This window comes from Nicotiana attenuata, unplaced genomic scaffold (genome assembly GCF_001879085.1).
Source record: "Nicotiana attenuata strain UT unplaced genomic scaffold, NIATTr2, whole genome shotgun sequence".
In the NCBI taxonomy this organism is placed as follows: domain Eukaryota; kingdom Viridiplantae; phylum Streptophyta; class Magnoliopsida; order Solanales; family Solanaceae; genus Nicotiana; species Nicotiana attenuata.
Window position 1 is genome coordinate 173,002 of NW_017671174.1, and position 26,890 is coordinate 199,891.

The 26,890-nt window shown below is 36.1% G+C and overlaps 2 protein-coding genes and 1 long non-coding RNA gene across 3 annotated transcripts; all 3 read left to right on the forward strand.

Moving 5' to 3' along the window:
* Window positions 1-3,184: 3,184 nt before the first annotated feature.
* LOC109206436 lies at window positions 3,185-4,212 on the forward strand. Its single transcript, XR_002064863.1, has 3 exons — window positions 3,185-3,402; window positions 3,585-3,664; window positions 3,791-4,212. It is a non-coding gene; the product is annotated as an uncharacterized LOC109206436 (long non-coding RNA).
* Window positions 4,213-8,307: 4,095 nt separating this feature from the next.
* Window positions 8,308-10,489, forward strand: LOC109206434 (F-box/kelch-repeat protein SKIP11-like). Its single transcript, XM_019369260.1, has 2 exons — window positions 8,308-8,373; window positions 8,938-10,489. The coding sequence occupies exons 1-2, from the start codon at window positions 8,308-8,310 to the stop codon at window positions 10,309-10,311; spliced, it is 1,440 nt and encodes a 479-aa protein (XP_019224805.1). The 3' UTR covers window positions 10,312-10,489.
* A 4,704-nt stretch (window positions 10,490-15,193) lies between these two features.
* LOC109206435 lies at window positions 15,194-15,679 on the forward strand. Its single transcript, XM_019369261.1, has 2 exons — window positions 15,194-15,400; window positions 15,542-15,679. The coding sequence occupies exons 1-2, from the start codon at window positions 15,194-15,196 to the stop codon at window positions 15,677-15,679; spliced, it is 345 nt and encodes a 114-aa protein (XP_019224806.1).
* The last annotated feature ends 11,211 nt before the right edge of the window (window positions 15,680-26,890 follow it).

Sequence of the window (26,890 nt, forward strand, 5' to 3'; positions counted from 1 at the left end):
GGGGAGGGGGAAGGGGGAGGTTTCCTGCAAGTCCTACAATGGTAGCTGTTTTCCCTTAAAAAGTATTTTTCATGAAATCTTAAACCTAGAAATTACAGGTTCTACTTATCTAGAGAAAATATTTAATATCAGTGCTATTTACTAAATCCTCTCATCATCTATGCTCTTATCAGTCGCACAGCGGGTGGTCTCAATATTTAGGTTGGCATCTCTAGAAGTTACTCTTCCATCAATTATGGTTTGCTCTCATGCTTTATATTCCTACAAGTAGCATATAAGTAAATACTTAAACATAATTTACGAGAAAGATAAATAAAAAATTCCCTACCATATCATTGTTCTGTGAATTCAATTCCTATAGTGATAGGAAGAGAATGCATGTCAATCTATCTATGGGAACCAAAGAACTTTGGAATTCTAATCAACTAATTTTACTAGAAAAATATAACAACACTATAATCCGGGTCTTATGTCCTTGATGATGTTATCTTGATCCATTTTTCTTTTTGTTTTAAATTCATGTTTGTTCTTTGCTAGCAATCTTTATTGTTGTATTGCAATATGCAGGGAAAAAATGGGACAATGAAATTCCATAATTGTACGCTGATAAACATGCGAGCTCCTATCTCATCTCATCTTTATTTTCCCTCCTTTATAAGATTTGATATGTTTGAAAAATAGTTGCATCTTCGCGAAGTCACACCATTACTTCTTGAGATATGACATATGCATGTGTTTTACGTGATTTTGTCTTTCATTCTGTCTGAAGTTTTCCATCCAGAGATTAGTTATTCCACTTTCACTTCTTAGATTTTATTCCAGTTATTACTTAACCTTTTGGGGACTTTCCCCTGATGAATTTAATTCTTTTCCTCTCTTTGGAGGTTCATAATAGAGTGCACTGTCTTTTCAAAATTTGAAGCAAAATTTTAGTTGCATCTATAAAACTCGGTATCATAGTCCATATGTGTTAACTGTGCTGAGTGTGCAAATGTAAATAATGATACAACTAAGTACTATCTGGATTTAATATACTTGAATAGCCTTCTTTTGGTATTTTCCTCACCTTCATGAGGTTCTTATTGTTATTTCGGAATATAATACCAGGTGTTATTACGGTGAATATTTAGCCACATCCAACAAAAACAATTTAACATTGGTAGTATTACTACGGCTAAATACTTTATTGTAAATGTTTGTTGCACTGGTTTATACACCAAATCAAATAATTTAACTTTAGTAGCATCGCATTCCATTATTTCTTAGTTTTATGTACTCAACATATACAGTGAGGCCCTAACTTTGGCGTCCCTAATCCTTGTTGATGTCCATATATTGCATGGTTTTTTCTCCAAATACATGAAGTGGCAAAACATTGGGTGCATGGATTTCTTGTATCCCTTTTGCTTCGGTTATGTTATTTTTTTTTTTGGTTGTTGTTACTGCTTTTCTTTGCATAGTTCTTTGTCAGAACTTTGTGATTATGCTTTCCTTGAGGAGAAGGTCTACCGGAAATAGCCTTTGTACCTTCACAAGGCAGGTGTAAGGTCTGCATACATACTACCCTTCCCAAACCCCACTTATGGGAATACACTGAGTATGATTTTGTTGTGGGTTAGGAAAAGAAATATTTGCTTTGATGGTTGCTTTTAAATTCTGATGGGAAGATATAACTGAAAATCGGAACATCTTTTATGTAGGAATACACTGAGTATGATTTTGCCTTTAGTTGCTTTCTAGTTCCAATGATGGATGCAGTGACCAAATCTGTTTGGGACAAGCTGATCATCAATATTGCAACACAAATCTCAACCAAATGAATTCAACAGTAGGCACGACACAATGCTCTATACATTGCATGACACACCATCTGGTTTAGCTGATCACGTCGTATATGTCAAACCACGATGGCTATGACGCACGTCACGCGCTAGTCTCCAACATTGCACAACACACCATCTAATTTAGCCGACCATATCGTAGATCAAGTCAAACCTTAGTAACTATGAAGCTCTTTGAGGGAAACAAACTTATAGGATCTTGGGATGAGGTTTTGCCCATTTCTAAGATCTTGGCCCATCCAACAACAATAGAAATTGTTATCGCGACCTAGTAGTTATGAATTATTATCTTTAGGAGTACAAAGAAATGTGATTTCATAAATGATTTGGGAGTATCAAATCAAATGTTACATAGGGATATCATGTTAATTGTGAAATTACAATTTGCCAAAACTGATCCAATTGGGATCGCAAAAGTGTAACTTACTTCGACAAATTAGGTCAAGAAGACAAGAACAGAATATTATGTTATTAATAAGTGAACTATTAGTCCATCAGATGCTAGTCACTTTTTGCTTCTCAAAATTCAACTTGATAAAATTTGATTGATACGAGGGGAAATACAATTTATAGTATTTCTTTTTTTTTTTTTTGTAATTCTGAATATCTAAATTCCAATTTATAAATAATGAACTCAATCTAATAAACTGTAATAGCTTTTGTATAGTTTAAGAAAAATTACATTTTAAATTTAAAAAAAAATCTGGTGTACTCCCGAAAATTCCAAAAAAATGATTTTTCATAATTGAAAAAAGGCCAAACATATTAATACGGAAGGAAAATAGAAATTCCCGAGTGGAGTTACATTACATGGAAGGGTCAAATTTTGTTATGTTGAAAAACTTTGGTAGATATATACCATCTGTCCAGAAGTAATATTTTTAATATTTGAACCAATTAGGTTTTTTCAATTTCAACTTCAAACACTTTTTTTCTTCCAAAATTAAATTAAATATTTTAGCTTCTGTTATGAATACACTGAATTATAAATGTTCATTTAATACTCTTTGGGATCATAAGAAGCTTTAGAAGCCGCCATATATGAATACGATTTGTAAGTCGCAATCACATATTGCAATTTATATGTTGCGAAATATAAGCGCGAGGTTTACAAGTCACTTTAACAACATTATATCAAGGAGCAGGTAACGGGTTTTTCACCGCTTTCTTGCGTTAATGCCCTTCCATTCCTCGTTTCCTTATATTCGGCGTTCTCAGAAGCAATACAAACTGGTATGTTGCAATTGACGATTACTATTTATTAGTCGCAATTGACAAAAATAATTTATAAGTTGCATTTCGCAAATACGATTAATAAGATGCGTTTTATAAGTCCAATGTTTATATGGTAAAAGAACAGTAGCCTTTTTTTCACCCCTTTCTTGCGCTAATGCCCTTCCATTCCTCGTTCTCCTTATATTCGGCATTCTCAGCACCCGAGGAAGACAAATTAAAAAATAGAAAAGAAATTTAAAGCAAACTTGAAGGAAGGCAAACAGTTGCAGAAGTTGAGTTAGGGTGCCTCAAACAAGGAGACCTCTGTTTTCCTAATCTATTGCAGGTATTCATTTCCTTATTTTGTATCACTATGGTATTTTCTCTGTGTGTGTTTTTTGGTCATATTGTATTGAAGATAGAACAAAATTTAGAATCTTCGTTTTGCAATGTATGACGTGATCCATAGCAAATGCGATTGCCGATGCACTGTATATCAATTCAAACTGTATAATGTTTTTTCTGTAGGAAGTACCAAATGGACACATTGGTCGAATACAGCCGAGTGAAGGTCATGTGTTTGATTGAATGGCAGAGGTTATTTCATTGTATGGATTCACTTCCACACTTTACTTTCCTGTTTTAGGGATTATATGCTTTTTAAGCGGTTCCGCCAAACGCGATGCATGGTATACTGCATATCAATTCTAACTGTATAATATTTTTTCCTATAGGAAGGATCAATTGGACACAATGGTCGAATACAACAGAGTGAAGGCCAAGTGTTTGATTGAATTTACTAAAGGGTTTGTGCGTAGGTAAGGTCAAACTTCTGTTATTGATTCGAAGAAATGATCAAAAGAGCTTTATTTGCCCGAGAAGTGGGCATTTCCAATGATAATGGATGGCCACTTAGGAGGGGAATTCACCGCAAGTACTAGTTTATTTATTGTTGATAAAATGGCCTAGTCCTTCACATCTACCGTGCAATGTGCTCAAAAAGGTAATAAGAGAGGTTATATGATATTAGCTCTAGCAGTTCTAAATTAGTGATATATAACTTGAGTTTCATGCACAATTTCATATCCAGTGTAAAGAAATCTTTGCATATTTAGAGCATCCTCTTTCAATAAATGATTGATAATCTTCCTTACAACTCTATGAGAGAACAATGAGAAAAGAAACTTCTTTTGGAAAAAAGAAGAGAAAAGAGTACGTAGTGTGAACTGACACATTGCAAGATTACCTAGATTACTTACTCTCTTGGAGCTTTCCCCTGATGCATCTAATTCTTTTCTCCTCGTGAGATGCTTCGCTTGGTCATATATCAGATCTAGACACCAAGTCTTCGCCACATCGATGCACATAATTTGCACATATATAAGAGGTGATCCTAATGTTTTGGTGGCATCTATTGGCATTTACTCTTCCATCAATTAAGGTTTATGTTCTCATGGTCTATAATTCGTTAAGTATCATCAAGTATGAGAGCACCTTTGACATTTGTGTTGAATGTTGTTGGAGCAATAGAGGCAACACCATTTGGTTGTATAAAAGTTTAAAAGAATATATAACTTGAGTATCATGCATAATCCTCCAATATTCCACACCCCTTAGAGCAGTAAAGGAAAGATCATGAGGTAGTATAAAAACCTAACAGATCTAGATTGATAATATATACCTTAAGTATCTTTCACGATCCGTGAAGGGGAGCCTTGGCGTAACTGGTAAAGTGCTGTCATGTGACCAAGAGGTCACGGGTTCAAGGCGTGGAAACAGCCTCTTGCAGAAATGCTGCCTTTTTTTATCTTTCACGATCCTCCACCACTCCACCCCTTAAAAAAAAAAAAGATGCTCTCACCTGAAGAATATTTTTTATATGAAGAGCTCTTTCTCAAAAAAATGATTGATAATCTTTTATGTAGCATTTTGAGCTAATAATGAGAAAAGAAAAAGAGAGCACAGAGTGTGAACTGATAATGTTAGATCACCTAGATTACTTGGATTTTCAAGTGCTTTATTTACCCTTTTGACATTTTCGCTAATACACCAAGTCTTCGCCAATCTACCATGCAATGTGCTCAAAAAGGTACTAAGAGAGGTTATATGATATTTGCTCTAGCAGTTCTAGATTAGTGATATATAACTTGAGTTTCATGCACAATTTCATAGCCAGTGTAAAGAATTCTTTGCATATTTAGAGCATCTTCTTTCAATAAATGATTGATAATCTTCCTTATAACACTATGAGAGAACAATGAGAAAAGAAACTTCTTTTGGAAAAAAGAAGAGAACTAGAGTAAAGACTCAGGGAAATATTTGAATCACCTCCATTTACATTGTCGAATAGCGTCTTAGTTGTGGTGGCAAATCCTATGATGGTCTAGACCAGAGTGAGTAATGCCGAGCACTACGAAAGAAACAATGTTTAGTTGGACCTTTAGAAGATCATAGGAGACATAGGGTATGGCATGTTGCTCCTCTATACTTATGGACTGTATGAAGAGAGAGGATTTGGAGCGCTTTTGATGGAGTAGAGATGGTTTTGTACACTTGAGGAATAACCTTCTATCTCTTATTCCTTTTTGGTGCACCCACGAGGTTCCCATATATATAAAAAGATAGGGTGTCTTTCATAGAAAATCATATCATTTCGTAAGATTTTTCTACCTTTTGGTATACCTCTTGCATACAAGCATTTTTTGCCCTTCTTTTAATGAATTTTTTTACTTCATCTTTAAAAAAACTGATCCATAGGATGACTACAAAAGTGAATCTTTTGACGGGTTGTTAGAAGTAGTGATTCTTTCTAATTTCAGAGATCATTATCTTAGTTCAAGAAATAGTGTCGTAGACTTATTTTTAAGATCAACTATCAGATTATTTGTCTTTATTTCTCCACCCAACAACAACAACATACTCAATGTAATCTCACAAATGGGGTTTGGGGAGGGTAGTGTGTAAGCAGACGTTACCCCTACCTTGTGCAGGTAGAGAGACTTCTCCACCCAGTTAATCTATTAGCGACTCATCAAAAGCTTATAATAACTAAAAGAGAAGTGGAGCCAGTCCTTACTTGAGATGTTATTCAGGAAAAAAGGCCAACTCTTCTTTGCACTCGGGGCAACATTTAGTTTCACTAGCTGCTTGATAGATGCATGAGTGCTTAGTTTCACTGGCTGCTTGATGGATGCACCTTTTGCAAACTGCATCAAAGAGGAAATTATCATAAACTCGAGATTAAAGTTGACAACCAATTAGCTAATGATCCATCGCAATAAACAAACTTCAAAAACAACCAATTAGCTAATGATCCATCGCAATAAACATACTTCAAAAAAAAGGAACTTTAAGTTTGACAGTGTTGATGGTGATCCTTCACAGTCAACATTGCTAGCTGAAGGTATACTTTTGTTGCATTTGTACTACTAGATATTTGCTCAACTACCATAAATGTTTATCCTTTTAGTCACACTTAAAGAGCTTTAAATCTTCGAAATATATTATTCTGTCACTTCTTCAATTAGTGAAGATGTCGGAACTTTTAGTTTGCCAATGTGTAACAATTCTTTGACCCTTGTCTAGCTTAAGTTGCTTTTTGCGGATTGATATATGATGCAAAACATGCTCGTATTTATGTGTATGATTGGTCAAAATGCTTCCCTGGTTATTAAATGAACGAGTTAGAGAGCTTTTTGTATTGACCTTATTTCTTGTTTTGCATGCACAATAAGAATTGTATCAAACTTCTGAACTGATCCAGAAAAGAGACCACAAATATATCTAATATCTAATCATACTAAACTTTTAAGCTCAAGAAATACAAATATCATAATGTTTATCTGTTGAGAAAGATATTTACTTTCTATAGACTTCCAGATGTTGTAGCCTTTATCATCTAGCATTGATGCATTGTATGGATTGATGCAGTAAAAAATTAAAAATTTGAGGTATCTGACTAACTAAGTTGAGGTAGAAAACATCAAGTCGATATAAAAGATATTATGCCTGGAGGTAGCGATGATTTGATAACCTAATATTGTACACTATTTCAAAGTTAAAATTTATACTTACATTTTGCATTAAATACATGTAAGTCCCTGCTTAAAATGCATGTAAGTTTTAGGTGAAAATCACTTAGATAGACTGTAATTTGCTTCAAAAGCTATATCATTAAACATTCTAGCATATTTTCCACAAACCATAATCTTATAATTGAAAGTAAACATTTCTTGAACAATGTAATTGGCTGCCATTGCAGATATTTGCTATTTAATAGTAAACATTTACTTTTGTCTGCAAGACTATTTTTCGTATTGTTAGTTTATAAGTGTGTCCAAGAACATAAGCAATTAAAAGAATGCTAATTTTTATAAGAATCTATAAGTTTATATTTCGATTTTTCCTTATAGAAGCAAACATCATAATTATACATTTAATGAAGATTTTCATGCACGCGAACATGAAATTTTGAGTAAGTTCAGTAGTGCATGCTTCAGCTTTCAATTAAAAACCACTCCGTATTGGTAGAATTCTAGGTATTTATGCACTTGTAATAAAGGTCAAATTTTACTCCAAAAACACATCCTTATCTTGCCTGCTTTATCTGGTCCCTTAGAACACTCAAAACTGCAATGGAAGCGAATATATCATATGTCGCTTCCATGTTAGCTAAAGTTATTTTTATTGGCTATAATTGCCGCTAGTTGTTTTTGGTTTGCTGTTATGTAGTTAACCCTTAGATGAAAGGTTTTTTGGTGTGTGTGTGGGGGGGGGGGGGGGAGAGGTGTCCTGCAAGTCCTACAACGGTAGTTGTTTTCCCTTAAAAAGTATTTTTCTTGAAATCTTAAACCTAGAAACTACAGGCTCTACTTATCTAGAGAAAATGTTTAATATCAATGCTATTTACTAAGTCCTTTCATCATCTATGCTCTTAGTAGTCGCATAGCGGGTGGTCTCAATATTTGGGTAGGCATATCTGGAATTTACTCTTCCATCAATTACGGTTTGCTCTCATGTTTTATAATTCTACAAGTAGCATATAAGTAAATACTTAAATATAATTTACGAGAAAGATGTATAAAAAATTCCCTCCCATATCATCGTTCTATGAATTCAATTCCTAAAATGATAGATAAAGAATGCATGTCAATCTATCTACGGGAACCAAAGAACATTGGAATTCTAATCAACTAATTTTACTAGAAAGATATAAACAACACTGGTAGGAACGATGTAGAGGTGCTAACTAATGTTAGGCGTGTGCCGTGTTGGAAGACGTTTAACCTTTGTGTTGATTGCCAGTGGAGAAAAAAATGTAAGCCCACTTATTATTATTTAACAGATTTAGATTCATGAAATGCAACTTGAGTATCATGCACAATCCCCGCCACTGCATCCCTTAAGAAAACGATAGAGAAGTTCTTACCCAATTTGAGAAAAATTTTGTATAGGAAAAGCTTATTCCTTCAAGAAAATATTGATAATCTTCCTTGTGGCACTTGAGCGAATAACGAGAGGAGAATTTGCTCTACGGAAAAAAGAAAGTAAGAGAGAGTGCATAGTGTGAACCGATACTATCAGATTACCTATATTACATTACTTACTCTTTTTGCACTTCCTCCTTAGGCATTTCATTAATTTTTCCTCCTTATGGAGCCAAATTTTAATTTTTCCTCCTTATGAAGCCAAAGCTTAATTTTTCCTCCTTATGAAGCCAAATCTTACTTTAATTTCAGAAGAGAAATCCAAATGCCCCGATTCTTCTTCTACCAAATAGTACAAAAATTAAATAACTACCCTTATATACTAATACATACCGAAAAACAAAAAGAAGAAAAAAACTATATTAATAGGAAAATCAAGAAAACAACAGAGGTAGAATTCACCAGATACGAAAAAGGTTGTCTTTTTCAGTGCATTGCAATCAACTTCTTCCTTCATTTTATCAAATCCTCTTGGTTTTAATCCGTACGACATGTTAGAAGATCAGTCTTGTTTGGTTTCAAAGGATTGTCAGAGAGAAAGTAACTTGGTGGCTTGCATGAATGGCAAAGAGCCATTGGTAAATTATCAGGAGCGTGAACTTGTGAAATGCAAGTTGCCAAATAAGTCTGACGCTTTCAACAAAGTGGAAGTTGCTCTATCTTTGGGAAACTCTTCAGCATCCCCGAACGAGCAAGCTGGCAATAAACGTCATGCTGTTGATAATTCTGATTCGAGCTCTCTTATTCATGCCATTGGCCGTGACAATTCCATCAGTTGTCTCATTCATTGCTCTCGGTCGGATTATGGTGCCATAGCATCTCTGAATCGTAGCTTTCGCTCATTGATTAGGAGCGGAGAACTTTACAAATTGCGGCGGGAAAATGGTATGGTTGAGCATTGGGTTTATTTCTCCTGCCAACCGGTTGAATGGGAAGCCTTTGATCCTAGTCGCGGCCGTTGGATGCATCTGCCAACTATGACTCCTGATGAGTGTTTCGTGTTGGCTGACAAGGAGTCATTGGCGGTTGGCACAGAGCTGCTTGTGTTTGGAAAGGAGATCTTTTCGCATGTCATTTATCGTTACAGTTTATTGACGAACACGTGGTCATCTGGGATGCGGATGAATGTACCAAGATGTTTGTTTGGTTCTGCCAGCATTGGGGAGATTGGCATTCTAGCTGGTGGCTGTGACTCACAAGGCAATATACTTAGCTCAGTTGAACTTTACAATTCGGAGACAGGAACGTGGAAGACTTTACCGAGCATGAACAAGCCACGTAAGATGTGTTCAGGGGTATTCATGGATGGGAAATTTTATGTGATAGGAGGAATTGGAGGAGAAGAATCGAAGCGGTTGACTTGTGGGGAGGAGTATGATCTTCAAAAAGGAACGTGGCGTGAAATCCCAAACATGTCTCCCGTGCATGCTAACGCTGCTACATCTGATGCACCTCCTTTGGTGGCAGTTGTAGACAATGAGCTGTATGCGGCTGATTATGCTGAGATGGAGGTGAGGAAGTATGACAAGCAAAATAAAGCGTGGGTTACCATAGGACGGCTGCCTGAAAGAGCAGCTTCCATGTATGGTTGGGGTTTGGCTTTTCGGGCATGTGGTAACACGCTAATTGTAATTGGTGGACCCAAGGGAGGTGCAGAATATATCGAAGTGAATTCATGGGTTCCAAGTGAAGGGCCGATACAATGGGACTTGCTTGGCCGAAAGCGATATGGTAGCTTTGTGTATAACTGTGCTGTCATGGGGTGCTGATCATATAATCCCGGTCTTTTGTCCTTGATGATGTTATCTTGATCCATCTTTCTTTCTGTTTTAAATTCATGTTTGTTATTTGCTAGCAATCTTTATCGTTGTATTGCAATATGCATTTAAGGGAAAAAATAGGATGATGAAATTCCATAATTTCATCTTCTTTTTTTCCTCCTTTATATGATTGGATATGTTTAAAAAATAGTTGCATCTTCATGAAGTCGCCACCATTACTTCTTGAGATATGACATATGCATTGTGTTTTACGTGATTTTGTCATTCATTTCCTCTGAAGTTTTCCACCAAGAGTTTAGTTAATGCACTGCAATTTGCTGCAAAGGTGATGTTTGAGGTTTGATTCCTGCGCTTGGTAAAATTATTGTAGCATTGCGTACCCTTGTCTTGAAATTTTTTTTAACCTATTAGATTCTTCACTAACTTTGAAACTTAAAATGATAATCAAAGAACCTGATCAACTCATTTTCTAGTCGGCTTATAGAGATTATTCCACATGCAACATCTCTTTTTGCTGTTTCACAATCATAAAACGCGATTATCACTTTCAATAGACTTTTATGTTCCGTTTTGAAAGTTATTTTCCAGCTGGATTCTCTTCATAAGCAAATCCATTTGATCTCTGTGTAGATTACTGTTACTAAATCAAATCACCAAATATTAAATGAGTGGTAATTACTTTTCCAGAATAGCAACTGAACTTACTCTTGTACTATACACTCTACAATAACTCTATAATGGTCAATAAGAAGGTTTCACTTCTAAATGCAAAGAGGATCTTAGATTTTTTTCCATTTATTACTTACCCTTTTCCATTTATTACTTACCCTTTTGGTACTTTCCTGATGAATTTAATTCTTTTTCTCTCTTTGGAGGTTCACTTGGTCATATCTGAGTAATTAACTATCATAATAGATTGCACTGTCTTTTTGAAATTTGAAGCAAAATTTTAGTTGCATCTATAAAACTCGGTATCATATGTATTAACTGTGCTGAGTATGCACCCTGTTGTAATTTGTGATAGTTGAATGTATTCATTAGTGAAGCCAAAAATGTAAATTAAATAATGATTTAATTCACTTGAATAGCCTTCTTTTGGTATTTTCCTCACCTTCATGAGCTTCTTATTGTTATTTGGGAATATAATGCCAGGTGTTATTACGGTGAATATTTAGCCGCATCAAACAAAACAAATTAACCTTGGTAGTATTACTACGGCTAAATACTTTATAGTAAATGTTTAGTTGCATTGGTTTATACACCAAATCAAATAATTTAACTTTAGTAGTATCACATTCCATTATTTCTTAGTTTTACGTACTCAACATATATAGTGAGACCGTAACTTTGGCGTCCCTAATCCTTGTTGATGTCCATATATTGCATGGTTTTTTCTCCTAATACATGAAGTGGCAAAACATTGGATGCATGGATTTCTTGTATCCCTTTTGCTTCGGTTATGTTATTTTTTTTTTTGGTTGTTGTTACTGCTTTTCTTTGCATAGTTCTTTGTCAGAACTGTTGTGATTATGCTTTCCTTGAGGAGAAGGTCTACCGGAAATAGCCTTTGTACCTTCACAAGGCAAGGGTAAGGTGTGCATACATACTACCCTCCCCAGACCCCAGTTATGGGAATACACTGAATATAATTTTGTTGTTGGTTTGGAAAAGAAATATTTAGCTATTTTTCAATTTGATGGTTGCTTTTGAATTCGGATGGGAAGATAAAACTGAAAATGGGAACATCTTTTATAAGCCTTATTAGCAGACAAGTAAAGCAGTTAATATAAAAGCACAAGTGAATTTTGGCTTCTTTCTGAAATCAAATAGGTAGTATTTTAGATGGAAAGCATATGAAGATTTCATAGCCATTGTAAGCAGGATGAGATGAAAATTCTTACTTCCTTTCTTATTTATCTGGCTCCAAGAACATAATATTATGTCATTAACAAGTGAACTACTCCTTCATCAGATGTTAGTCACCTTTTGCTTCTCAAAATTCAACTTAATATTATTTGAATGATACCAGGAGAATTACAATTTATAGCATATTTTCTGTAGTTCTGAATATTTACATTTCAATTTATAACTAATGTACTTAATCTATTAATTTTAATAGCTTCTGTATAGTTTGTGATAAATAATTAGAGTTTAAATTTAAAATTAAAAAAAATAGTCTGCTGTAGTCCTGAAAGTTTTTAAAAAATGATTTTTCATAATTGCGAAAAAGTCAAATATATTAATACAGAAGGAAAAGAGAACTTCCCGAGTGGAGTTACATTACATTGAAGGGTCAAATTTTCTTATGTTGAAAAACTTTGGTAGATATATACCATCTGTCCATAAATAATATTTAATATTTAAACCAATAATACGGAAGGAAAACCTTTTTTTTTCAATTTCAATTTCAAATACCTTTTTTCCCAAAATTAAACTAAATATTTTAGCTTCTGTTATGAAATATGAATACACTGAATTATAGAGGGATTTTTTCATACCTATACAAAATTAGAAACTTTATTACCAAAAATGTCCATGTTTACATAATTACCCGACCTACATTTATTTAAAGTAGAATCCTGTCTGCATTAGCCTTCCTTTTTTAGACACGAAAAATTGGGATCACAGAGGATTCTTCAGAGAATTTACTGACGCAATCTTCGCCAATTTAATTAAGCCTGCTATTATGCCGATTTACTCTCATCAACGTCGCACAATCAAGTTGAATACTCTGATTTTCTCTATCTCGTCTGGTTTCAAAATTAGAAACGAAAATCGGCGGAAAAAATTGCAAACAATCATCTTCAATCGTATTGAATTTCGCGATATAATGACAAATTTAGCTATTATGCTTCAGCTAAAAGGTCATTGGGATAGCTTTGGGAGGTACAACAATTTTAATGTTGATGAAATTGTAGTCAGCGAGGATTCAAATTACAATCAATTGAATTCTGCAATTGCAGAGCATCTAATGATTAATACCTCTGAGAAAATTATCGAAATCAAATACACTGTCAATGAACGTTGTCCTCCAATGGAAATTAGGAACGATATGGGAGTTCGAGTATACATAAAGACCAAAAAGGAAAACAAAAGCTTAGGAATGAATCTGCTGTGTATAACAGTGCGTGATTTCGATTTGGAAGGCAATATCTCTAATACGAGCACAGTTGCAGATTTGCTCTGTATTTTCAGTGGTGATGTTCTGTCAGTTCGTTGTTTTCTACAGTTATTCTACACAATATTTACAATGATACAACTAACAAATGTAGTTCAACTGTTATAACTTTTAAAGTATTCAATTTCAATTGTTGCACAATTTAACTACAAATTAGCTACAATATATTTCTGAATTGTATATACTTTTAATTGAGTGCGGGTTCATCTGAAACAGTGTTGTTGATCGATAGGCCGACATCTCCGTCGATTGTGGAATATGAAAGTAACATCATAACAGAACATACACCAAATGTTATTGAATTAGGCCAAGTCTACAAAGACAAGCAAACAATTGTCAATGCAATTAAGCACTATTCTGTCATGAATAAGTTCCAATTTAGGGTGAAGAGGTCTAGCGCAAGAAGGTAGGAACAGTTCAATTGTCAAATTCATATTTGTGTTTATTTTGTAGTTGTTTGGTATTCTTATTTACAGGTAGTACTTTCTTTTTATATTTTGTTAATAAAATTTGTAGTTTTTTTTTGTAAATAAATTATTTAATATAAGATTTTTGTGCTTACACAGCCTATTATTTTGTAGCTATATTTTTCATAACAATTTTTAACTTGTTTTTTTTCCTATAGCTACTGCCTAGTTTGTGTTGGGGGCAATTGTACATGGCAATTCAAGTCAACCAGCATAAACGAATCAGCATTGTTCAAGGTTCAAAAATTCAACAGCTTGCACACATGCTCTTTGATGAACAATACACACAAACAACGCAAAGCAACTACCATGGTAGTTGGCAGCATGGTGATGCCAAAATATACAGATCCTAAGATAATATACACACCAAAAGACATACAAACTGACATGTTGTCGGATCATGGTGTGAACTTAACATACATGCAAGCTTGGAGAGCAAAGGAAAAGGCTTTGGAATTTTTGAGAGGTCACCCTGCTGATTCCTACAATCGCTTGCCAAGTTATTCGTATATTCTGGAGAAGACTTATCCAGGGACGGTAGTTAATTTGAAGAAGACTGAAGATGATTGTTTCGTGTACGCATTTGTTGCGCTTAGTACGTCCATCAAGGGTTGGGAGTATTGTAGGCCACTTGTGGTAGTTGATGGCACCTTATCGAAGTCGGTATACAGGGGAATAATGTTAACAACCAGCACAATGGATGCAACAGGCATTGTAGATTCATTGTAGAAATATTGTTGTAAAGTTGTTTTCAGTATGTACTTTTTATACTATCAAATTTTATTACAGAAATTGATTTTCTTTTTGCCACCTGTGTGATAGGTAGCATATTACCACTGGCATACGCTGTTATTGATTCAGAAAATGACACAGCATGGAATTGGTTTTTGAGCAATTCAAAGATGCGTATGGTGAAAAACAAAATATGTGTGTTGTTTCGGACCGGAATGAGAGTATCTTGAAGGCAACATCTATTGTTTATACCGGAATACCACATTATGCTTTCATGTGGCATATTTGGACAAATGTAAGGTCAAAGTTCAAGAAGGGTCATCTAAAGTTAAGCAAATTGTACTTTGCCACGGCACGATCATACACAATTGATGAACTTAATGAACGAATGTCAAAGATTGAAGAGATCGACGTGCGTGTTAAAGCATACCTATACGATATTGGCTATCACAAATGGTCTCGGGTACATGCTACGGTGAATAGAACGTGAACGATGACGTCAAACATTGCAAAGTCATTGAATGCGATAACAAAAGATGCAAGAGAGCTGCCCATAGTAGACCTATTAGAGTACATGAGGACTCTTCTTGAAAGTTGGAATAATGAAAAGTTATTGAAAGCAAAGGGTACATTTACATACCTTGGGGAAAAATACAACAAAGAGTTGGAGGACAACAGGACATTATCGCAGAAGATGAGAGTAAGCTATATCCAGTAACATCAGATCAACGATTCCATCAAACTAAATATATAATGCTAATTGTAGATAACTTGTTGTAAAATTGTAGTTATTTTGTACATATTGCTGACAATTAGTTGTGTGCTTGTAATGAATTTGTAGGCGACGGCTTCAACAGACCACATCAATACAGTGTTAGACGGTGTGAAGTGCTTTATTGTTTGCCTTCAAAACAAGAAATGTATTTGTGGACAGTTCCAACTTGACGAACTTCCTTGTCCACATGCTTTGCGGCCTTGAGGCACAGGGATGAGTCTTATGAAAACTATTGTTCTCCTTATTACACGAGGGAGAGTCTTTTGAAGACTTATGAAACACCAGTAGACCCACTGCCTGACGAATTAAACTATGCAACCTAGGAATTAAACTCTTAATCTCTCACTAACTTGTAATACACCTATTAAAAGCCACTTCGCAATACACCTATTACAAAGACTTCAACTCATGACTAACTCTAGTCACGACACAAACACTGAAGGTTTATGGTTTTCAAGGGTTTCCTAATTAGAGCTTCTAGATAAGCAAAGTAGGAATTCCAATGAAGAACAATTACAAAGTTACAACTCAACTAAGGACATACAAGAGACTTGATGTAGGAACTGGTCCGTAGTATTGTTGTACTTTGTTCTTTATGCACTTGAGAATTGAATGCTTGATTTTCAGATGCTTTGAGTGCTTGAATGAATTCTCAAATGTTCAAAGTGATGTTTTGTTGTGATATTCTTTGTTAATACAACTTGAATGACATCACTTGAATGATGTAATCACTAGGTTGGTCAAAGAGGAGTGATTGTTGTACTGTGTTGCACCGTTTGCGTGTACAATGCAGGCAGACACTTTCCAGCTGTAGACAGTTGACTTCGTACTATTGTCAGGGAAACCCAAGGGGATCAGGTCCCTGTGTTGATTCTTTATCTTCTCAAGTCATAGCAACACACATTAGCTTGAGTCTGTTGATTGAGTTATGTACCAAGTGTGTCAGGTCCCTTATCTGGTTCTTTGACAGTAAGTTTGTTAGATCATCAAAACATAAATCTAAGGTACTGTAAACCTATCAATTTTCCCCTTTTTGATGATGACAAACTTAGAAATTGAAAACCATATGTAGAGCAAAATAAACCAGAAGCAACAGGAACTTCACAAGTTCCCCATGACTTTATGCTACCCCCTTAATCAGATCCCCTACTTCAATTATATTTCCCCCTTTTGGCATCATTAAAAACTCACAAGCAAGCAATCAGCATAAAGAAGTCTAGCCTAGTTAACTCATGCCACATATGTGCACACCACATGATAGAAAAGAGAAGCAGAGAAACATAATCATTTACAGCAAAAGAGGAGAGTCTTCATTAATATTGTTGAACATAAGCCTTTGCCGTTATAGCAAAGACAAATTTGGACTGTTGAAAACAGGAGCAGTACAAGTGAATTCCATTCATACCACAAAACAAAACAAAAAAACAACTACCACAAAGTCATCTGAACAGAAAAGATAAACTAGAAAATGGCCACTGAAGGATTAGCCTAGAGGACACTAGAGGAAGAGGGCTTAGAAACGGCAGCAAGAGTGTTGAGAACAAATCAATCAGAGCATTTGCGGACATTTGCTCTACGAGCAGTTTCTCCTTCAGGCTCTCAACCTGTTGCCTGAGATCAGCATTTTCTTTGGTCAGACGAGCAATCGTTGCACTTGATGAACTGGAGGACCCTGGTGCCTCTTGAGCCTGACTTAGCTGACTCTCTAGAATGGCATTCCTTGCCTTCAACTTCATAATCTCCTCAGTAGCACTGTTCTGAGCATTGATAAGCTGGGAAACCGTCGAAGTGATTCCTACCCCTCCATCTTTTTCAATACATTCACATTCCTCTAGACTAGTTTGCGAGAAGGTCGGCTTCTTGGTCCCCATCTTGGGCTGTCTCAAAGGCACATTAAAGAATTTGAAGATATGCGTGAGAAGAAATCCATAGGGGAGACCATGATTTCCATCTTTGAATGCTGCCACCTTTTGCATGTGCTCAATTATTATGGCTGGCAGATTAACAGATCGGAACCCATCTAGTGCTTCCATGAGATACAAATCAGACTTGGATATGATAGACCTCCTCTCAGCACGAGGTAGCAGGACCTTGCTCAACAACTCAAATAGGAGCTGATAAACAGGAGGCAAAGCTTTCTTATGCACTCGTTCCCCCCGCTGCACTGCTCCCTCCTTAACTATTGCATGCCTAAAGTTTGTGCCACAGACATCTCTAACAGAAGACATACCGTCAACAGGAACCTTAAGTATGTCTCCTAGCAGAGCAGAGTCCATAACAATGTCTACGCCATTAACCAAAGCACAGATATGGTCGGATTCAACAATGAGGAGGTCAACATAGAAACTTTGGACCTCATCCTCATAAACCTTGGGCACATCCACTTTGAACAGATGCCACTGTTGTTCGACCATTTCAAGTATTTGCCTCATACCAGCCATCTCAGATATTTCTGGGTCAAATGTGCGACCCCACAGAACTTTCTAATACCTCAACCTTTCTTTACCAGACACACTTTCACGTTACACTTTCTTCACAGAACCGGGTTCCTTCACATTCTCCAATTCGAGGTAAGAACTGGTCAAGGCTTCGCAAACGCGGAAAAGGCAACGCGAACGAGAAGAAGGAAAAGGGGAGATGGGCCTAAGGCCATTTGGCCTATGCGAACGCATAGAAGGGAACGCGAACGTAAAGGGTCGCGAACGTGATTAGTGTTTCGCGAACGGGAAGAGGGATTTCTGGGCATGAGTTTCTGAGCTTCGCGAACGCAAGGGATGTTCCGCATTCGCGATGAAGAGTCACCTGGGCACTGTTCTTTTAAAAATGGGGATTTGGCTCATTTTCACTTCATTTCTTCCATGGGAGGCGATTTTGGAGCAATTTTGGAGTGTCATTTCTAGCATCTTCTATGGGATAAGTGATTTCTTCTTGTTGTGAGTTAAATACATGGTCTATATGTGGATTTAGACATGAATATTTGTAGAAATTGTGGGATTTGGAAGAAAACCTAGAAATTTATATTTTTGGATTTTAGCCACGAATTTGGGCATGAAATTGGGAATAAATTATATATTTGAGTTCGTAATGTTATGGTAATGTTTATCTTTGAAAAAATTCAGAATCCAGGCACGTGGCCCCGAGGGTTATTTTATCGACTTTCCGAACGGAGTTGGGAATTGGTGTAAATTGAATTGTTATGAGTATTAGAGTATATTTTCATTGGTTTGCGCATTGTTTGGCTAGCTTTTGGTTGTTGTTACTGTTTTTTTTTGCATAGTTCTTTGTCCTAATTGCTGTGTGACTTTCCTTGAGCTGAGGGTCTACCGGAATAGCCTCTCTACCTTCACAAGATAGAGGTACCCTCCCCAGAATACACTGGGCATGTTTTTGTTGTTGGTTTGGAAGAAATATTTAGCTATTTACCGTTTGATGGTTGCTTCCGAATTCTGATGGGAAGATAAAATTGAAAATGGGAACATCTTTTATAAGCCTTTAGCTAACAATTAAATCAGTTAATGTAAAGCAAAAGTGAATTTTAGCTTCATACTGAAATCAAACAGTGCGTTTTGCACTTGAAAATGGGTAGTATTTTAGACGGAAAGCGTAAAAGATTTCATAGCTATTGTAAGTAGGATGTGTTTTTCCTTTAGTTGCTTTCTAGTTCCAACTATGAGTGCAATGGCCCGTGTGGTGGCGGGCGAACTAAGAATTTCGTGCTTGCAAGGAAGCGTGTGGGTGAACGCATCACCAGCCAAGCTAGTCACTTGGAACATAGGGGTATTCAATCCCCGAGCTTCTAGGCCTTGAGAACCGACTTCGGATTTGCTCCTTAGATACTCTTTGGGACAAGCTATCAATTATTGCAACATAAATCTCAACCAAATGAATTTAACAAGTAGGCACGGCACAATGCTCTATCATTGACGTCGTATTCTGCAACATTGCCCGATCGATACACTATTTGGTCTAGCTGATCATGCTGTAGATCAAGTCAAACCTCAATTGTTATGATGCGCGGCAGTCTATAACATTGTATGACACACTATTTGATTTAGCTAATCATACCGTAGATCAAGTCAAATCTCAATAGCTGACACATGTCCGTCTCCAAAATTGCATGACACACCATCTTATTTAGCTGACCATATCGTAAATCAAATCAAAGCTTTATGACTATGACGTGGTACGATGGAAACAGGCTTCTAGGATCCTGGGATGAGGTTTCGTCCATTTCTGCCATATAATGGTAAAACGTATTTTGTGCCCAAAAAGACATTAGAAAAGTTTCGGACTCCCTTGGCGCCTCCAACAACAATAGAAATTGTTATCACGTACGGCCTAGTAGTTATAAATTATGATCTTTAGGACTAAAAGAGAGGTGATTTCTTAAATGAATTCGACCATCAAATCAAATGTATTCTAATTGTGAAATTACAATTTGCCAAAATGATCCAATTGGGATAGAATCTACCAAAATGATTTTTGATAATCGAAAAAGAGCCAAACACACTAATTCGGAAGGAAATAAGAACTTCCCGAGTGTAGGTACATTGCATGGAAGGATCAAATTTTCTTATATTGAAAAACTTTGGTACAGATATACCATCTGTCAATAAATAACATTTAATATTTGCACGGATTATTTTTTCAATTTCAACTTCAAATACTATATTTTCTAAAATTAAACTAAATATTTTAGCTTTTGCTATGAATACACTGAATTATATAATACTCGTTGCGAGTAAACAAATACTAACTTGCAAGTAGCTTAAGCAAGTAATTCATGCAAACAGGTTCCTGAAGAGGCCCGCAATCAAGCAAGTAGCTCATGCATGCAGCTTGGAAGCTGATTTCAGAAAATACTTGCAACAACTTTTTTTCTTCTATAAATTGGAAAACTAAATCATTTATTTTATATATCATTTGTTTTGAGTGCACGAACAAAATCCCAAATAATAACTAAAAAGATTGGGAGCCTATATATAAGTTATAGGGATTTCTTAATGGTGTGAGGCCTTTTGAGAAGAAAGAAAAAATATAGGCTTGGTCCAAAACGGACAATATCATATCATGTCAACAACTGGCCTTTAGAGCTCAAGTTCAGCGTGACGAGTATTAAAATGACAAAATGGTGGTCGGGGCTCAGTTTGATTATCCTTACGGGCTTGGAGACGTGCACAGAAAAAGAAGTTGCGGGCTTGCGGGCTTCGATTGCCATAAATACTCTAATGATGTGGGTGACACACAATAAATCTCAAAAATTAACTTGTGGCTCCTAGTAATGGGCCACGTATAACTTGGTTAGAGGAGCAGACCCGTGGATCGTGGTAGTGAGCCATGTGGAACTTAGTTCGAGGGGAATATTGTTGGGTATGCGAATAAAGGCCCACAATGTTATTGGGAGTCTACATTATAAAGTGTAGGAGATTTTACATGGTATAACTAAATTTTACACTATATTTATCATAAATAAATACACTTAAACTAATTAATACATAGTTACTGTGAGCACGTAATTTTTGCCCTACAAAAATATTTCTACAAAATCCTCAAAAAATAACTTTTTCTATTTTTTTTTGATTTTATAGAATTTTAGGAATTCCTTTTTGATTGCTTGTTTGCATTTAGTTGCATTTTTGTGCATATTTAATATTTTAAAATTATCAGAACCATAAAAATGTTCATATCTTCATTGTATAGCATTTTAGATTTTTATTTGTATTTAGGATTTAGTTACGTTAATTAAATACATCATTAAATGAAAATTACAAAAATTCAAGGGTCGTGTCTATATTTTTAATTTTAGTATTAATTTGATAATTTTCCTTTATTAGTTTTAAATTGATTTAATAGTAAATTAGGTTTAACTTTGAAAATTGACGTTAAGTTAGGATTTTAATTAAAAAATCAAAGAAAAAAAAACAAGGAAAAGGGGAAGTTTTTTTTTTTTTTTAGTTTAAATCGGATTGGGCCAGTTTCAAAGAGCCCCAAACTAATTCCCAAATCTGTCCAAGCCCAATTTCCCTCACCCGGTCCAGCTTTCCCATTATACCAAACGACCCTGTTTGACCTCAGTTCAATCCCCACCATTGATCCTCCCCAGATCTAACGGGCCTGAACTAATCACCATCCCCCTTTTTAAGTGTCGGAATCAACCCCCCTAACCCTCCAGAACCCACCCATTCTCTATCTCTCTCAACTCATCATAACCCTAGCCGCCCCAAAAATCATCACCGGAGGCACCGCTCCAAACCACCCCAAACCTTCACCCTATAATCCTCAATCTCCCCTCATCACCAATCTCCCATTAGTTTCCTCAAACNCATATCACAATGACCTTTGATGGCCGAAAATGATCAAGTGTCATTAGCCAACCATAGATTAGAACTGGTATACTTCTCTTCTTTTCTGTGATTTTTTATTTCCAATTACTATGTTATCACTGGCTAAAGCATGTTTTGTTTGATAAGTAGGATTAATTAGCATCCATTTGTTAGACTTAATTTATTTAGGCTTTAATTGTAATTTGTCATGATTTTTGTTCAGTTAGTTAATTTTGATATTGCTTGAGTGTGTGGTGGCCAAAACTGTAAGCATAGGCTTCGTTTAATTGGGCCTGGCCTACATGATAGGCAGGCCCATTAAATGTGAGATCCGGGTAAGGGAAATGGGCCTATTGGCCAAAGGCCCAGGCGGATTTCAGTGAAGTGTTGCAAGATTTGAGAGAATTCAAAAGTATGATTAAAAAGAATTTTTTTGTTATGAAAGAAGCTTTTAGATAAAGAACAGCTGTCCAAAAATTGGTTAACAAAAGATGTCATTTCCCTGAAATTTAGGAGCGGACATATTCCCTTCTAGAACCTCCCTCATCTCTATCTTAATACACTCTTACACTCCATATAATAGAGGAATTCTCTGCTGAAAAGGACTGGATTCACACACACAAAAAATTCTCTGAAAATTCCTCCTTTCATTCTCTCACTGATTTTTACACTGATTTCTAAAAATTTCACTGTGCTTCACTTTCATTTTTAGTAAAGAAATTTTCTGGAAAACCAACTTTGGGATTTCAGAAACAAAAAAAAAAACTAAAGGATTTCAATAGCTTGCTTTATTATCGGATAGCTGGAATTCAAGGTTTTTGGGTTTAAAGTTTGGTTGAGCTTCATTTTCTGCTGTTTGCTACTATTTTATCAAGCTGTAGTTGATTGTCATTTCTAGTTGTGCTTCTGAAGTTCAGAGACCTATTTTTTGACTTTTATTTGGTTTTTATTTTTGTTGTGTGTTGTTAGGTATGTATACTTCCATTTGTAGTCTTTCATCTTGAATTTGAGAATGAAAGTTGAATTGCCTATGCTCTGTTTGTGTTCTTCCTATATATCTAAACATGCTTTGTTACAAATCTGCTTAGCTTGCCTTTTGATTGACTTTTGTATTTGTTGGTCTACTACTGTTAGTGATTTACACTCTTAAATAATAATTCCTACTTAAATATGGTCATTAATAATAATTGATTTGATTCCAACATGATGTTTATCTATTGAATTGTTAAAATAGCCAAACTGATTTACAAGAGTAACCCAAATGGAAGTGTATTTATAAAATCTGAAAGCTGTTTGGAGAAAAGAGAACCACACAGGAGGCAGACTCTGTCATGGAAGCTCATAGGGTAGAAACCTAGATGTAATTTTATGTTGATGAGTCTGTAATTCATGCTGTGATTAGTGAAATGTATGATTTAACTTGCCCTCCTCTTTCTTTGTATCTAGTTGAGTTGTTAATTAATTTATGTTTGTAATTATTCACTTGTTAATGTTGTTGGGCTCATTTCTGAGGCCCAGATCTATTGCTTAGGATTTTGAATTTGTATGTCCTGTTCTAATGGTTTTTGAGGCCTGAGACAATTTATGGGCTCCTCGAAAGATTAATGACATTGAAACATGATGATTTGGGCTTCAAGTTTAGCCCATTTATGACTACAAGACCTATTAAAGGTCTGGTGCATTTGCTTAGTGCATTTGAGTCCATAATGTTGTCACCTAATTATTTATCCATGATGAAGTAATTAATTAATGTAGAAAATATGTGATCAATTTTGAAATCAGTCATGTTCATCAAAATCATGTCATGATTCGAATTTTTACCAAAGTACAGTACCGCCCTCGTGTTTGGTCAGCAACGCAGCTTCAAGTGGTCATGAGCTTATTATAATTCTTTTCACTAAAGGTTGGGCATCCAATTTACTTATTTAAACATGCTTGTCCACAAAATAATTCCTTAGCTTGAGACCTCTTTCAATAATCTTAAACATTTAGAAATTATTAATCTTTGAATATTTGTAGGATGCTTTAGGCGCATTTAATTTATTATCGTGATTGTGTACACGTTCACGTGACATAATCATGATCTCCAAAAATAAATTAAAGTATGAGTTCGCGTAACTTTGGCCAAAAATAATATTAATAATTAATAAAGTGTGATTAATTGTGTACACGCATGCGTGACATTATTTTAGCGCACTAAATAAAATGAATTTACACACATGTGATCCGTTTCAAAGATAAATCCATAACTCCATAATTAAAAGCGGTAAAAGGTAAAACACATATAGGTTTTAAAATATGTAATTAAACAATTAATCTAGCCAGGTATGACTAAAGCAACCGTGCTTAAACCACAAAACTCGAGAATGCCTAACACCTTCTCCCGGGTTAACAGAATTCCTTACCCGGTCTTCTGGTTTTGCGGACTTTAAAACAAAGTCAATTTCCACGATTTGGGATTTTAAAATAAATCGGTGACTTGGGTCACCATAAAATTATTCCAAGTGGCGACTCCGAATTAAATAAATAATCCCATTCGAATAATGTCATTTTAATTGGAAAAACTCCATATTTCTTCAGAAAAAGGAGGTGTGACAGCTCTGGCGACTATGCTGGGGAACGAACCCAGAATCTCTGGTCCAGGGTTCAGAATTCGAGCTTGTAATGTGATTTATGCCTGGCTTCAGTGATTGTTGATATTACTGTATTTGTGGGCCTAATGTGCTAATTGCCGCTCATTTACCGCTTTGATATTATTTGAATTGTATTAAATTGTCTTCTTACGCCTCCCTTCTGAGTCTTCTAAAAATATGGTGCACACGTATGCGTGGCTCACTTTTTTGTTAGAGGTCATACCAAATAGAACGAGGCTGGATCAGCAACTAGGCCGGGTAGACTTTCATGCTCCCGGTACATTACCCCCACCTCGGCTCGAGCTGTCCGCTTGGGTAAGCCATGTCTAGAACATACCTCCAGGTTTTAAACCTAGAATAACATAGCCTCATGCCGGATTCCTAGTAGGAACGTTTGTTTGCATCATGTGCAGTTGACTTTGGGGACTCAACACAGGGGTTGGGTCCTCTAGGACAGGTGTACCCGGAATAAAAGACCATCTTGATGCATCCTACATGATATTTATGCAATTATTTGTTTCGGCTTGCATGTTGATCGGCTAGGGAAAGAAAATCAAGGGAAAAACCAAGAGTGAGGTAGGAGAGAGAAATTTACCCGATTCTGAAAACCCCGATAGTTGGAAAAGTCCCGAAACTCTGTCAAAATTTTTTGAAAAAATGAAAAAGAGTCATGTCAAAATGAGTCAATATCTTCAAAAGCATGTTTTCCCGGCTGTGTCAAAACTGACCGAACTACGTAGGTCTGATTCTCACCGGATATGAGATACGTAGGAAACCTACATAAGGTTTGGCTTTATTTTTGCAAAAATACCCAAAAATAAAATAAAAAATGTCCAGTGCTTTGGTCAAATGAGTAAGTCGACCCAACTTCGGTTGTGTCCCGAGCCGTTTTTGCCAGAATAGCCTTAGAACATCTTCAAAATTGTCAAAGGGCTATTCTCGTAAAAACGAACATGTCTGTTAATGGGGCATCACTTTTTCCATAAAATGCTCTTCCCCGGCCTCAAACTTTATTTGAAGGTGTGAAGGGGCCATTGTTGCAAAATAGCCACCTTTTGCTATATTGCAAAAATAGCTGCCCTCCTTTGATTTTTCTTAGAAAATTGAAAACTTGTTTTGCAAAAAGAGTCCATTGGAGTCAACCCTAACCCTAACCATCCACAGGTACAAAATGAACACTGTCCAAAACCCGCCATTAACGTTCGTAGAGCAGGCTCCGTTGCAGCTTCAAATGTGATGTATGACTTAGATAAAGATGGTCGGGATTGGGTAACAAAGCATTATGAAAGTCAAACCGCGGGATGATATGATTAAGGACTTAGTAACTTTCTGGGATCTCGTCCACAACGTCTTTCGCTTCTCGGATTTTGAGCATACTCCAACTTTAGAGGAAATAGCCGGATATTCTGGTTTTGGCCGGGACTTGAGAAATCAGCAAGTTATATTCCTAAGGTCTCCCTCTGTGCACCGATTCTTTGATCTCCTGATTATTAGTAAGCAAATGAGGAAAAATAATGTAAACAAAGGATGTTGTTCCTTTTACTTCATGTATTCTAGGTTTGGGCACTCAACTGAGTTTGAAATACATGAAAAGGATTCAAGCAACAATAATAACACATGGCAAATTCATCATCGCTTTGCTTTCATGGTGGCATTTCTGGGAATTATGGTCTTCCCAAATGAAGAACGAACAACTGCTATCCGCATGGCCAGAATTGCGCAAGTCCTCACTACCAAAGAAGATCACACGCTTGCTCCACTTATATTGTCAGACATCTATCGAGCATTGACGTTGTGTAAATCTGGGGTGAAGTTCTTTGAAGGGTGCAATATTCTATTGCAAATGTGGTTGATTGAGCATCTCCGCCATCACCCCAAATTCATGAGTTTTGGCCCGATCAAGAACAACTTCATCAAGAGTTATCAGGAAAGGGTAAAATATTACAATTCTCCAGAAGGGGTTGAAACCTGGATCTTCCATCTAAGAACTTTAAAGTCGAGTCAGATTGAATGGACTTTGGGATGGCTCCAGGTAAGGGAAGTCATACACATGACGGCTACAAAAAGCTATTTGTTGTTGATGGGCTTGAGTATGCACCGCATAGAGTTCTAAGACAGTTGGGAAGATACCAAGTGGTGCCCGAAGATGAAGAATTGAGTCATCAAGCTACACCCTGAAGCTCCACTCCCCGAGACTTTAATCCAACAAATTTGTAATAGCTGCCGATACTTGAAAGATGATACCTAGGTGCCAGATCCTGCGAGAGGTGAGGTGGACCCAGGTTATGCCATATGGTTCGAGAAAAGGTCTCGCTTTAATGATGAGCCAGAGCCCGAGCCCGAAAGGCCCGCCAAAAGACCTTATATTCAGGCTTTTGATGATAAAATCCGAGAACAGTTGGCCTGGGGAGAAAAGGAGAAGAAATATCAAGAAACCATTCACGCCTTAGAAGAAAAGT

Bases quoted from the DNA above. Each gene is read 5' to 3' on its own strand.
- LOC109206434 (XM_019369260.1), top strand. From the start codon at position 8,308: ATGTTAGGCGTGTGCCGTGTTGGAAGACGTTTAACCTTTGTGTTGATT. The intron at 8,374-8,937 runs GTAAGCCCACTT...CAACAGAGGTAG, and splicing joins TTGCCAGTGGAGAAAAAAAT to AATTCACCAGATACGAAAAA.
- LOC109206435 (XM_019369261.1), top strand. From the start codon at position 15,194: ATGACGTCAAACATTGCAAAGTCATTGAATGCGATAACAAAAGATGCA. The intron at 15,401-15,541 runs GTAAGCTATATC...ATGAATTTGTAG, and splicing joins CATTATCGCAGAAGATGAGA to GCGACGGCTTCAACAGACCA.